At 41.6% G+C, this 13525-nt stretch overlaps 1 protein-coding gene across 1 annotated transcript; it reads left to right on the top strand.

The window, feature by feature from the left end:
• The first annotated feature begins 278 nt into the window (after window positions 1-278).
• On the top strand, window positions 279-2222 carry LOC134466124 (E3 ubiquitin-protein ligase TRIM35-like). The gene is made up of 5 exons (XM_063220020.1): window positions 279-299; window positions 428-523; window positions 1087-1317; window positions 2131-2153; window positions 2207-2222. Exons 1-5 carry the CDS (start codon window positions 279-281, stop codon window positions 2220-2222), a joined length of 387 nt encoding a protein of 128 aa, XP_063076090.1.
• The last annotated feature ends 11303 nt before the right edge of the window (window positions 2223-13525 follow it).

The raw sequence follows: 13525 nt of genomic DNA on the forward strand, positions 1-13525 counted from the left end.
AGGTACAAATAGCTACACCTAAAGTGTTTGTGTGTGTGTGTGCACACTGTACATTCATGCGTTTGTGTTTATTAGGCCTGTAGTGCTTAAGAATCATTTAACTTAGGCTATTGATAAAATACAGCACTTTGACTGTATTAACTTTTTGCATTTCGACAATATTTTGGTGTAATAAACGTGCTGAGGAAGACATTTTTTATTTTTTTGGCCATTTTAAATTTTTTGTACCGAACCGTGATTTTTGTGTTCTGTTACACCCCTAGTGTTTATTGATTGTGATGTATCCCCATGTGATTGCTGTGAGGGCTTTAGCATCTCCACTCAGTTACATTCTCTCTCTCTCTCTCTCTCTCTCTCTCTCTCTCTCTCTCTCTCTCTCTCTCTCTCTCTCTCTCTCTCTCTCTCTCTCTCTCTCTCTCTCTCTCAGGGAGAACTGAATGTCAAACTGGATCCCCTGAAGAAGAAGCTTGAGGTTTTCGAGAAAGAAAAACTCACCTGTGACAAAATAGCTGGACACATTAAGGTGAGACTCATGGCTGATGCTGAGCTGAGGAGACTCAATATGCCTCTTTTCCACTGCCGGTTTTCTGGTAGGCATACAGCTCGACACAGCGTGACTCAGCCGCCGCTTTTTGCTTAAAGATTGAGCTGTGTGTTGTACCTATTCGATAAGCAAAAAGTGTCGGCCGAGTCACACTTTCTCAAGCGATAGGCCTTCCAGAAAACCGGCAGTGTAAAAGAGGCAATAGTGTGGGTTTCTCTAACATTGGGGTGCAGTAGTGCACTGTGCTAACATACTTACTCAGTATACTACAGGCAGTAGTGTAATGTACCGATACACCTGTTCAATATACTACAGGCAGTAGTGTACTGATACACCTGTTCAATATACTACAGGCAGTTGCCCATGGGGACCCAGGTTCGAGTCCAGCCTGGGTCATTTGCCATCTTCCCCATCTCTCATCCCACTATTTCCTGTTTCGCTCTTCACTGTGTCTGTCACAGTAAAGACAAGAGCACAACAAATATTAAGTGTACAGTTTGAGATATCCACCAATTTATGCTACAACTATTAATCTGTTCTAGACTCAAGCTGTGAACACAGAGAAGCAGATCAAGCAGGAGTTTGAGAAGCTTCATCAGTTTCTACGAGATGAAGAGGCAGCCAGGATAGCTGCACTGAGGGAGGAAGAGGAGCAGAAGAGTCGGATGATGAAGGAGAAGATTGAGAAGATGAGCAGAGAGATCTCATCTCTTTCAGACACAATCAGAGCAATAGAGGAGGAGATGGAAGCAGATGATGTCACATTTTTACAGGTGAGCACAACCCAAGTCACACACACAAGCACATGCATGCGCACATGCACACGCACATGCACACAAACAAGTTAGTCTTATGGGGCACCTAAGTCTCCACCCCTTCCGGGCGGCTTCTGGGGCTGGCAACGGAAAAACTTTTGACTGGGTTGTAATGGACTGATCAAAGCTATTTTCCGACCCACCTCGCATTTCCCCGTGGATCACACATATGCTGTGCCTCAGAATTAATAACAACCAATGGTGTGCTTGTTGACTTCACTTGGCAAGCGATTTTTGAGTTGTGAATGTGCAAAAATATGTAATTATTTGGACTACACAACAGACGTCGCATGTCCGACGTGCAGCCACTTAAGCCACGGTGCAGCGGTAGGGTTGGCTGTGCCTCGGTTCACGTCAGATATGCGAGGCGCAAGTGTAGTCTCCAACACAGTTTTGCACAAAAGCTAAAATAACGTTTCTTGCGTGCCGAAAATGAGTGGTCTTACGACGCAAATCCAAACCTTTCAAATTCACTGTCATCATATGTGAAATCCAGAGCACATGCCAAACGGGATGAGGATTTAGCTTGACTCGCTCCATTGACTCGCATTCAAAATTTTGCGAGCTCCTGCCCCATGTATCGGAAGTAGAAGGGCGTGACTTAGGTGCCCCATTAGCTGAAAAGGCATATACTGTATTGTGTAAGATGCATGTATATGCCTGAACTGTTTGACACATGTATCTTTCACACTCAAACCTACAAACAGACTAAGCTAAAATGTTGACAAAATAATCACAATTATTTTTCAATATATATTTTCTTTCCACCAGAACTACAAGAGCACGGTGGAAAGGTGAGTAATGTGCCTCTTGTCTCTCTGTTGTCTGTGGTTCTGAACTCAAACAGGAGCACTTACTTCTGAATGTTATTCCAGATCCCAGTGCACACCACAGGATCTAGACGGGCTTTCAGGAGCTCTGATCAATGTGGCAAAGCACCTGGGCAACCTGAAGTTCAGAGTCTGGGAAAAGATGCAGGAGGTTGTTCAATACAGTGAGTACACAGAGCTACTCTTGTCATGTGATCTACAGTACTGACTGAAGTGCATGTTGTTACTGTATGTTACTACAGACATGGACATGGACACACACATAGCTGGGTCATTCCACGCCAAATCTCCGAATCATCCCGCACGACCATCTCAGATTTGGCAGAAAAAAATCGAGGAGGTTCACAAACGTCCCAATAGGAAAAGTGCAAAATTATAGCTCTCAACTCCTCATAGTTTCAGAGTATTGTATCTAAAAAACTACTTTAAGTAGGTCCTTATGAATTTCAAGGGGTAACATTTGGAATATGTACTTGTGAAATGTGGATTTTCACACATCCTCTTGTCATTTACCACCGTTTTCTGGCGGCTTAAAGTTGCTTGAAAAATTCTCACCTTTGAATTTGTGGGCATCTTTGAAGGACTGCGGTAAGCTCAGTTTTAAAGACAGAGGTTTGATATGGACAATGTATGTTCCCAACCATTCTGTGCATGTTGTGTTGAAAGACTGATCTTCTGCGATGAACAGTTTAGAAGACATGAAGTCTTTAAAATGGAAAAACTGAAACTTGGTGCCATCTTTGCCATGTCATTACAAACAAGGCCGACAGGCGGACAACAGATGCGTCCCTCTATGCCAGTTCCAACTATGCCATTTTTCCCCCCAAACGCCCCCCTGGCCTCCTCCTAGCCTGTCAACGCCCCCCGAGGATGTACTTTTTGTTTATTGGTCATCATGGACACTCCAAATATTGTGGCAGGCAGCAAGGCAGCAAAATGGCGAGACATGGCTTTATTTTTTGCAGTTTAGGGTATAATAAGCTTATCATCATTCTTGGATTTGGAAAAGAACCATATATGATTTGAAATTTCACATAGCCTAGATGAGGGTTTCCCAAACTGGGGTGCGTGCACCCCTGGGGGTGCGCGGCCTACTACAAGGGGGTGCGCAAGCTGAATAAAACAATGGCTGATGTGTGTGCTTTTATACAGAATTCATAAACATTACATAGTTTTTAATTGTTTGGTAAATTGTATGCTGGAAGGATCCATCTGAAGTGTAATGTATAACTCCAAGACTTGTCATGCTACAAGTTCCATTGTAATGATGGCAGAAAAAATGTCAGGTCTATTGGAATGAGGATTGCCCAAAATGTGCGGCTGTGCGACATTCACTTAGGGGGTGCGCGAGCCACATTGAAATGTAAAAGGGGGTACACAGGGGGAAAAGTTTGGGAACTGCTGGATGAAGTAGGCTACATTACAAATTACCAGACATTTAGGCCTATTAGGCCTAACAACCTTTAGTATCACGCCATTTCAGCATTATGTGCATGTGGGAAAGAATCTAAACATCGACAAATAATAAATTAATAAAACCGTTTGGGTGAATCATGCGCTTATGGGTTGACCCTTTAGGTGAATTATGGACTTTTTTTCAATACCAGCTTCACCGTCAAGGCACAAAGCAGTGAACTTCCGTGCCAGAGTTTATCAAATGCACACGACGGCAAAGCAATTACGAAAGACGCGTTCTCTCCTGTACTCTCTCTGAGCGCAAGGAAAAGCACCATTGCCCTTCCAAATGGCAGTTGGTTTGATTTTTTAAACTCACTGCAGCATTATTTTTAAAAACACGCATTTTGTGCATTGTGAAACTCAATTACCCAGAATGCTGCACGTGAGCTCTCTGTCTCTACCCGGGTGATTCTGGAAAACAAACATGGCGGCAACTCGCTTTACTACCTTAATAATGTGTTAATCCGACGCTAGATTTCTTAACTGATGAAAATCGAAGGCAGAAATCAACATTGTAGAGTCTAAATATGAGGTCGATTGGTCTATTTGTGGCGTACATCACGATCGGCTGAGTTGTTGGCCTCACGTTTGTCAGTTAGCCTGTGGCTAGGCTACTTTTCGCCAACGTTAGCATCCGGTTTAGTATAGAAAGGCTATGCTTGCACGCATTCGCTCCGTAGTCTGCCGCCTTGTGGCCACAGGAAGGAACAATTTAAAGAAAGCGTTTCAGACGGACAACAATTGAATGAAAGCGTTTCAGACGGACGGACAGACAGACCCTGTTATAGAGATGCTGGACGCATCTAAAAAATGTCACGACTCACCACCATATTATCAACAGTTTTGGAAAGATTAGATTTCTGTTCTTAACATATCCAAAAACTGTGATGGTATTCTGCCTCATTTGGTCACAATGATTTTTCAAAAACCCACTGTTGGGTGACTTCCATAGCTCCTATGAAAAATTGATATTAGTGGCATCTTCGCCATGTTATACAGAAGAAATGACAGAACTCACCACTATGACATTTACGGTTTTAGAAAGACTCAATGTCTGTTTTTATTATATCCAAAAAATGAGGTGGTGCTCTGTCTCATTTTTTAAGAATGGACTTGTAAAAACGGCTGTGTGACTTCTGCAGCTTGCTGCTCTACTGAGGTGGGGCCCCTGCTTTGTAGGCTACATGGGGGCCCTATCTACCAGTATTTGCCATGAGGCCCTATGTGCAATTGTTCCGCCACTGTGAATGACTTGAGCAATTTGATTCAGACATTTTTGATACAAGATATTTGACTTGAGCATTTTCGACACACTCAATATAATACGGCGAAAAAGTAAAAGTGGCTGTTGACAGAGTTTTTTTTTCAGCTTTTCCTGTAACTACATTCCAGTAGATCAAAGGTTATAGACGTGTGTACACTTCATCTTTAGGCACTGAAAACCAAATACCGGAATAAAGTGATTAAATGTTGAATCACTGAAACATCCCCGTAGATCTTGAAACAAGTACATCCTGACTATCACCACATCTCATTGCTTTTTATTACAATTCATAACAATCTTTAATGGCTTGTTTACCATCTTTGATGCACTTCTGAAGTCTGCTGTGGTTTATTTTGGATTGTGTTTAAAATATTACCTATTATCATGTGATTATTCATTCTACATTTGACTTGTGTTTCACTCCATGTATACATGTATATACATATGTGAAAACTCATCAAGGTTAATGTAGAACATTAAACATTAATACTGGCATTGTTCAGCTCTATGACAGATTTGTCCCTTGATGAGCATTCAAGATGGCCGCCGTGTGTCAGCAGCAGTGAGAGCAGCAGTAGTGCAAGTATAACAAATCAATCTTGGCACATATTTGTGACTTTTTTACTCAGCAAGACCTCAAGTTTTTATATAAACATTCCTTTGTACGCATTTTGGAAGAAAGACCATTCCATTTGAAGCAAGAAGCTACCATCAGGCTGGATCCATGCTCCCAGCTAGTGGCTACAGCTAGCAGCCATTAGGCCGGATTCAGACTCCCTGCTAGTGGCTGCCACCAGGCCGGTTTCCCAGGACCTAACTAGCAGTGACCACCAACTAACAACTGACTTTTGTCTGGCAGTCAACACCAGGACCTACCAGCATTTTTTGCTACTACCAGACAAGAGCTGGGCTACCAGCTAGCAGCTTCAACCAGGACATAAACAACAGAGGGCACAGTTCAACCTGACACTGGAAGACAACATGTCACCAAAAAAAGGGAAAAAATCAAAAGAAGAGGATTTGCAGTTGACAGCGAACACCTTGTCACCAAAAAGAGGAAGGAAAGGAAAGGATGAGGATTTTGTGACTTTATCCCAGGTGCGTGAAATGTTGGAACAACAAAGACTGTTTTATAAAGAGATGTTGGTACAACAGGAGCAGAACTTTAAGAGCTTTTTAACAATTGTGATGGACACAAATAACAAGAGATTAGATGGAATGGGGAGGGAAATCAGTGAATTGCGAGAGAGCCTCCACTACACACAAAAAGATGTGGATGAGCTGCTTGCTAAGGAGAAGACGACAACCACTAGACTTTCTGAAGTAGACTCTGATCTCTCTGTTGTTGCTAAGAACATCAGCTCATTCCTGCCTAAGTTGGACTACTTGGACATCCAGGTAAGGAAAAACAACATCATGATTGATGGGATCCCTGAGTCTGAGAAGGAGAACGGAGCTGAATCAGAAGAGAAAGTAAGACAGATCTTCGCTGAGAAGCTGAAACTATCAGGCATGGAGTTTGAACGTATACACAGGACTGGGAACTCAAATGGAGATCGAGTCAGGCCAATTGTTGCAAGATTTGTGAGTTATAAGGACAAAGTCAGAGTTATGGAATGCGCAAAAAACCTAAAGGGGACCAATGTCTACATCAATGAGGACTATCCAGAAGAGGTCCGCCAAAAACGCAAGGAACTCATACCAGCCATGAAAGCAGCACGAGAGAGGGGGGAAATTGCTTTTCTTCGCTATGATAAACTCATCATCCATCCTGCAGCTAAACCTGAAAAAAAGGAGCTGGAAAAGGACATGCGGTTAAGTCTGGAGGCTTGCCGGGGGGCATTGAAGAAGCAGTTTGAGGACTCTTGAGTTATAGCGTGGTTGGACTGGGTTGAACATTTGCATCTGAATAGGGAAAATGGATAAAAACCTTTTAAAACTTCCTAACAAAGGCTTGGTATTTGCTCACATAAATGTGTGCAGTATAAGGAACAAAATTCAGGAATTGTATAGCCTAATACAGGCAAACAACATCCATATACTTGCAGTGACTGAGACTCATCTGGACTCTTTTATTCTTGATCCAGTGGTTGCATTAGATGGTTACTCTTTATTTAGAAATGATAGAGACAGGCATGGAGGGGGAGTGGCCATTTACGTACAAAATCATCTTCCTTCTAAAGTGTGTCAGGAATTTATGTGCAGCAATGTAGAAGCACTGTGGGTACAAATACATCTACCACACTTAAAACCTGTTTTAGTTGGTTGCTGTTACAGGCCTCCCAGCGCAAATTCTCAGTATTTTAACGACATGTGTGACATGATTGACATGGTTGCTGACTCAAAGACTGAAATCTACCTGTTAGGTGATATGAATATTGACTGGCTAGATACTAATTGTTCTGTAAAAAAAAAGTTATCATCACTGGCTAATGCATGTAACCTGACACAAATTGTCACTGCTCCAACCAGAGTAGTCACTAATTCTGTGGGACATACTTCATCAACTTGTATAGATCATATCTATACCAGTTGCCCAGAGTTGTGTTCAAAGCCAATTTCTATTCCTGTAGGCTTCAGTGATCATAACATTATAGCTACAGCAAGAAAATGTAAGGTACCAAAGTCAGGTCCCAAAGTTATATACAAGAGATCATATAAAGGGTTCATTGAAGAAAGATTTTTAGCTGATGTTGGAAGAATTGATTGGAAAGGTGTTTATGCAGCTGAGGATCCAGACATCTCTCTAAAAGAATTTATGAATGTTTTTATGAATATTGTGAATTTGCATACTCCCATGAAGAAATTTACAGTTAAGTCTAAAAGCGCCCCCTGGATTGATGAAGAGATTAAAGGGTTAATGAGTGAAAGGGATGAAGCTAAAAGAGTGTGGGTCACATCCCGCTCTGCCGAGGACAAGCTTACATATTGCACACTGAGAAATAGAGTTACCAAGTTGAACAAAGCCAAGAAGAAGGAATACTACAAGCAGAGAATAAGTAATGCAAAACATGATGGTAAACAGCTTTGGAATACTTTAAATGAAATCATGGGTAGAAACAAAAATGGTTGTGCCCCTTTTGTAGAGGCCAATGGTGAATTTCTAACAAAGCCTGTAGATATTGCTAATCATTTTAACAACTTTTTTACAAGTAAAGTTCACACATTAAGGCAGAATATGCACTGCATAGATTCCAACACTTTAAACTTAATTACTAACGAAATTATGAAGAATAAGAAGTGTAGTTTTAAATTTCAATGTGTTGAAGAGGAGGAAGTCAAGAGACTGTTGGAGTCCCTACCTGCCTATGGTACAGCAGGCACTGACAACCTCGATAGCAAGATACTGAAGCTGGCTTCTAATCACATTTCAGGGCCCATATGTCATATGTTAAATAGATGTGTTTTAACTGGAAGGTATCCTGGGCAGTGGAAGGAAGGTAAGATTATTCCACTGCCTAAGGACACCAGATCAACGTTCAGTGGACCTAACAGTCGCCCTATAAGTATACTACCTGTGCTGAGTAAAATTATGGAAAGGATCATTTATATTCAGATACAGAATTACTTTGATTTTAATAGATTAACCACCAAATACCAACATGCATATAGGAAAGGATATTCAACTTGCACTGCCCTAACTCAAATGACAGATGACTGGTTTAGGGAAATTGATAACTCTAAGGTAGTGGCTGCTGTTATGTTAGATTTCAGTGCTGCGTTTGATGTAATAGACCATGAGCTGTTGACTGGAAAGCTTATATCCTATGGCTTCACACAAAATGCCATTTCCCTGATTAGGAGCTATCTCTGTGCTAGAACACAAAGAGTTTGCTACAATGGCAGCTTATCTAATATCAATAACATAACTTGTGGTGTGCCTCAAGGAAGTTGTCTTGGACCATTACTCTACTCCATATTTACCAATGATTTGCCCTCTGTAGTAAAACATTCTACACTGGTAATGTATGCTGATGATTCAACAATGTATTGTGCTGCCAACTCTAGTGATGAACTTGGGGAGGTAATATCCAAAGAATTGGAAAGGGTGTATGAATGGATTACTGTGAATAAGCTGGTCTTGAATATATCCAAAACTAAGAGTATTTTATTTGGGTCTAGACACAAACTGGCTACCAAGCCAAAGTTAGAATTATATGTGGCCAAAGAACCCATTGAACAAGTTCAAAAGCTGAAATTGCTGGGCATGGTCATTGACAACCATCTGTCTTGGTCACAGCATATAGATAGAATCATTCAAAAAATGGGCAGTGGTATTCACTTTACTAGACAATGTTCACCATATGTGCCATTTAAAATCCAAGAGCAAGTCTGCAAATCTTTAATTTTATCTCATCTAGATTACTGCTCAGTGGTCTGGGCCTCAGCCTCAAAAAGGGAGCTGGCAAAACTACAAGTCGTTCAGAACAGAGCAGCCAGACTTGTCCTTGGATGTTCACCTAGAACTGGCATCCATAAGATGCACACTGCACTGTCATGGCTCAGCGTGGAGAAGAGACTGGCCTTAAGCACAGCGACATGTCTTAATGAAGCAATAAAAACGCAGAGACCTGAGTCTTTGATCCAGCAAGTAGTGTTTTGTAACACGGCTCACAAATATGCCACCAGGAAAGCAGGCAAGGGTGACATTGTGCTACCAAATCCAAAAACGAATTCAATGAAAAGAACTGTGCTTTATAGAGCAATTAAGACATGGAACGAATTGCCATTGGATATCCGTGAAGACACGGGCAAAAAAACCTTTAAAAGGAAATTAAAAAGGTATCTTTTGAATGGTTGATATAGGTGTTATCTTAAGTTGTAAGGTCTGTTTTTTTTATTGTTTTAAATGTGTGAAGGAGAACTTTCAGCAATGTGGCAGCATTGCTTTTTATAACAGTTTGCTAGACTTGTTGCTGACCTTCTGAGATCTTCTTGTATTTTTTTACTTGAATCTTTGAAAAACTCTTTATTTTTTGCAAGGCATGTTTATCTGTATTGTTATTAATCTGAAATGTGATGTGTTACATGTATTTGGAATAGGACCCCAGGAAGACTAGCGAACTGCTACGGCATAAGCTAATGGGGATCCTTTAATAAAAAAATAATAATAAAAAAAATATTCAGTCAGTATTGCAGTGGTCTAGCACCATGCTCAGGGTAGCTCAGTCATGGTGATTGGAGGGGCAGGACAGCTCTTTAGTCAGGTTACCTCCTTACGAACAGTCTCCTCCTTTTGTATCATCACTGTTTTTTTTCTCTTCTCCATGATAATAAAAGTGTCCCACCCCCCAAAAAAAACCATGACAAAGGTGACCTGTTCATAGAACTTGGCCCCGCCCCAGTCCTAACCATGACCGAGGAACCTAGCGCATTGTATTGGTTCATGGCAAAGGTCTGTGAGTTTAATCAATGGGTATGTGCCTCTATTAACAAAGCCAAGTTGCAGAAGTGATGGGAAATTTGAAATGTAGTGAAGTACAATATTAAAATATCTTTCCAGCTAAAAAAAGTTTGTTAAATAAATCATATGTTGAAATAAAGTTTGGCAAACACCCTGTATCAAGATTATGTGTTAACAATGCCACTTTACCAATCAAAATGATTCAATTAATTTATCACTACTGCAATTCAAGACTTACTTTACGGTATAATAGCAAAATGTTAACTCCTACAGTGTTGAGGTTTAAACACATGGCCATAAAACCTTTAATTCACGAACATTTAGTTACCAAAAACATTAGTTACCTAAAAGCTAAAAGAAAAAGAAAAATAATAATGGTATATAAATCACTCAATTGTTTCTTATTGTGTGCTTCAAAAATACCCAAGTCACATTTCTTGTATCAAAAATGCCCAAATCAAACTGCCTGTCATTCACAGTGTCAGCCCAAATAGATTGGCACCCAAAAGTCTGCAAAGGTCATGATTATGGCCCCTACCACAAATTCAGGAGGGCCCTAGACAAATGCCCTGCTTGTCCCCCTATAGCTCCGCCCCTGGTAATTCATGTGACTTAGGCATTTTCACAGGAGCTGCTGATGTAACAGCAAAGGGGTTTTTCAAGAGTCATTACAAGACATTGATGCAGAACACCATCCCAGTTTTTGGATATGTTACAAACAGACATCCTATCCTTCCAAAACTGTTCAGTTCATTGTGGTGATTGCTGTCATTGTTTTGGTATAGCACGGCAAAGTTGCCCCCCAATATCAGGTTCTCATAGGAGCAGTGGAAGTCACACAACAGTGGGTTTTTAAAAAATCATTGTGACCAAATGAGGCAGAATACCATCCCAGTTTTTGGATATGTTAAGAACAGATATCTAATCTTTCCAAAACTGTTGATAATATGGTGGTGAGTCGTGACATTTTTTTAAATAACGTGGCAAAGATGGCACCAAGTTTCAGTTTTTCCATTTTAAAGACTTCATATCTTCTAAACTGTTCATCGCAGAAGATCAGTCTTTCAACACAACATGCACAGAATGGTTGGGAACATACATTGTCCATATCAAACTTCTGTCTTTAAAACTGCGCTTACCACAGTCCTTCAAAGATGCCCACAAATTCAAAGGTGAGAATTTTTCAAACAACTTTAAGCCCCCAGAAAACGGTGGTAAATGACAAGAGGATGTGTGAAAATCCACATTTCACAAGTACATATTCCAAATGTTACCCCTTGAAATTCATAAGGACCTACTTAAAGTAGTTTTTTAGATACAACACTCTGAAAGTGGGCTCTCTGAGAAGTCTGTTCCAAACGAGTCAGGGGGGTACCTGACAAAAACATTTTTAATGACAAAACTATGAGGAGTTGAGAGCTATAATTTTGCCCTTTTCCTATTGGGACGTTTGTGAACCTCCTTGATTTTTTTCTGCCAAATCTGAGATGGTCGTGCGGGATGATTCGGAGATTTGGCGTGGAATGACCCAGCTACTCCTGTCATGTGAGACATATAGCCTACAGTACTGTTACAGTATGTTACTATGGATTACGTAAAGTCCTTCCCTCTCTGCAGCTCCTGTCACTCTGGATTCCAACACTGCACTTCTAATAATAATGACCACCATTCACATTCCCAACACTCAGTGTTCAGCTCATGTGTGTGACCACCATTCACATCCCCAACACACACCACTCAGTGTTCAGCTATGTTGTGTGTTCTTCCTCTCTGCAGCTCCTGTCACTCTGGATCCCAACACTGCATCTTATAGACTCATCCTGTCTGAGGATCTGACCAGTGTGAGACGTGGTGATAAGAGCCAGTCGCTTCCTGATAACCCAGAGAGATTTGATAAGTATGTTAGTCTGCTCGGCTCTGAGGGCTTTAACTCGGGAGCACACTGCTGGGATGTGGAGGTAGGGGAGAGCACACTGTGGCAGGTGGGTGTGATGACAGAGTCTCTCCAGAGGAAGGGAGACTACAGATCCATGAGTGGACAGTGGTTTGTTCAGTGCCATGAAGGTAAATATTCGGCATGGGACCCACCACTTGCAACTCACCTCACAGTGCAGCAGAAACTCCAGAGGATCAGGGTGCAGCTGAACTGGGACAGAGGAGAACTGTCATTCACTGAACCTGATAGTAGCACACACCTACACACCTTCAAACACACTTTCACTGAGAGAGTATTTCCATACTTCAATGTAATATCCTCTCTGAGTGTGCTACCAGTGAAGGTCTCAGTAAGAGTACAGTAGCACAGCTTCCTGTGGTCAGACTCTGACACGCACACACACACATGCACACACAAACACACACACACACACACAATGTATTACTCTGAATCAGAGTGATACATTGTGTGTGTGTGTGTTTGTGTGCGTATGCGTGTGTGTCCCTTAGTACTGCCATTCGCCGCATGTCACAGTCTTCTCATCTGTGAGTGTGTGTGTGTGTATTGGAGCTGATTGTACATTGTGCCCACAATTTGTTGCTATACCCCTGTGTGTGTGTGTGTGTGTGTGTGTGTGTGTGTGTGTGTGTGTGTGTGTGTGTGTGTGTGTGTGTGTGTGTGTGTGTGTGTGTGTGTGTGTGTGTGTGTGTGTGTGTATGTGTGTGTGTACGTGTGTGTGTGTGTACGTGTGTGTGTGCGTGTACGTGTACGTTTGTGTGTGCGTACGTGTACGTGTGTGTGTACACGTGTGTGTGTGTGTGTGTGTGTGTGTGTGTGTGTGCATGCTGTTGGTGCGTGGGTCCCTTTGTACTGCCATGCTCCACATGTCAGACTCCTCATGAGTGTGAGTGTGTGTGTGTGATTGTGTGTGTGTGTGTGTGTGTGTGTGGACAGAGAACAGATTTTTTCGCTTTTCCGTTTTCCCTTCTTGTCATTGTCTGGTATGGCACTGTTAGCATAAGATCTAACTCTCTGTGAATACTTTGGAGAGATATAACCCACCAAAATGTTTGCCATGCCCGGGTCAGATTTGGCCCGTGGGCCTTTGTTTGGAGACCAAGGCTCTAGATGTCTCTACACTCTTTTATACACTCCTGCCACATAGTGTCTGTCTGGACTAGAACCAATTGTCTGCATCTAATGAAATATAATCATCTCTATCTAATCCATCTCTTTACACTCTCTAACATATATCTACATGTGTGGTTCAATTT

The sequence above is a fragment of the Engraulis encrasicolus genome, chromosome 16 (genome assembly GCF_034702125.1).
Source record: "Engraulis encrasicolus isolate BLACKSEA-1 chromosome 16, IST_EnEncr_1.0, whole genome shotgun sequence".
In the NCBI taxonomy this organism is placed as follows: domain Eukaryota; kingdom Metazoa; phylum Chordata; class Actinopteri; order Clupeiformes; family Engraulidae; genus Engraulis; species Engraulis encrasicolus.

Coding starts and splice junctions, on each gene's coding strand:
- LOC134466124 (XM_063220020.1), top strand. CDS start 279: ATGTATCCCCATGTGATTGCT. Junction 300..427: donor TGTATCCCCATGTGATTGCT/GTGAGGGCTTTA, acceptor TCTCTCTCTCAG/GGAGAACTGAATGTCAAACT. Junction 524..1,086: donor AAATAGCTGGACACATTAAG/GTGAGACTCATG, acceptor AATCTGTTCTAG/ACTCAAGCTGTGAACACAGA.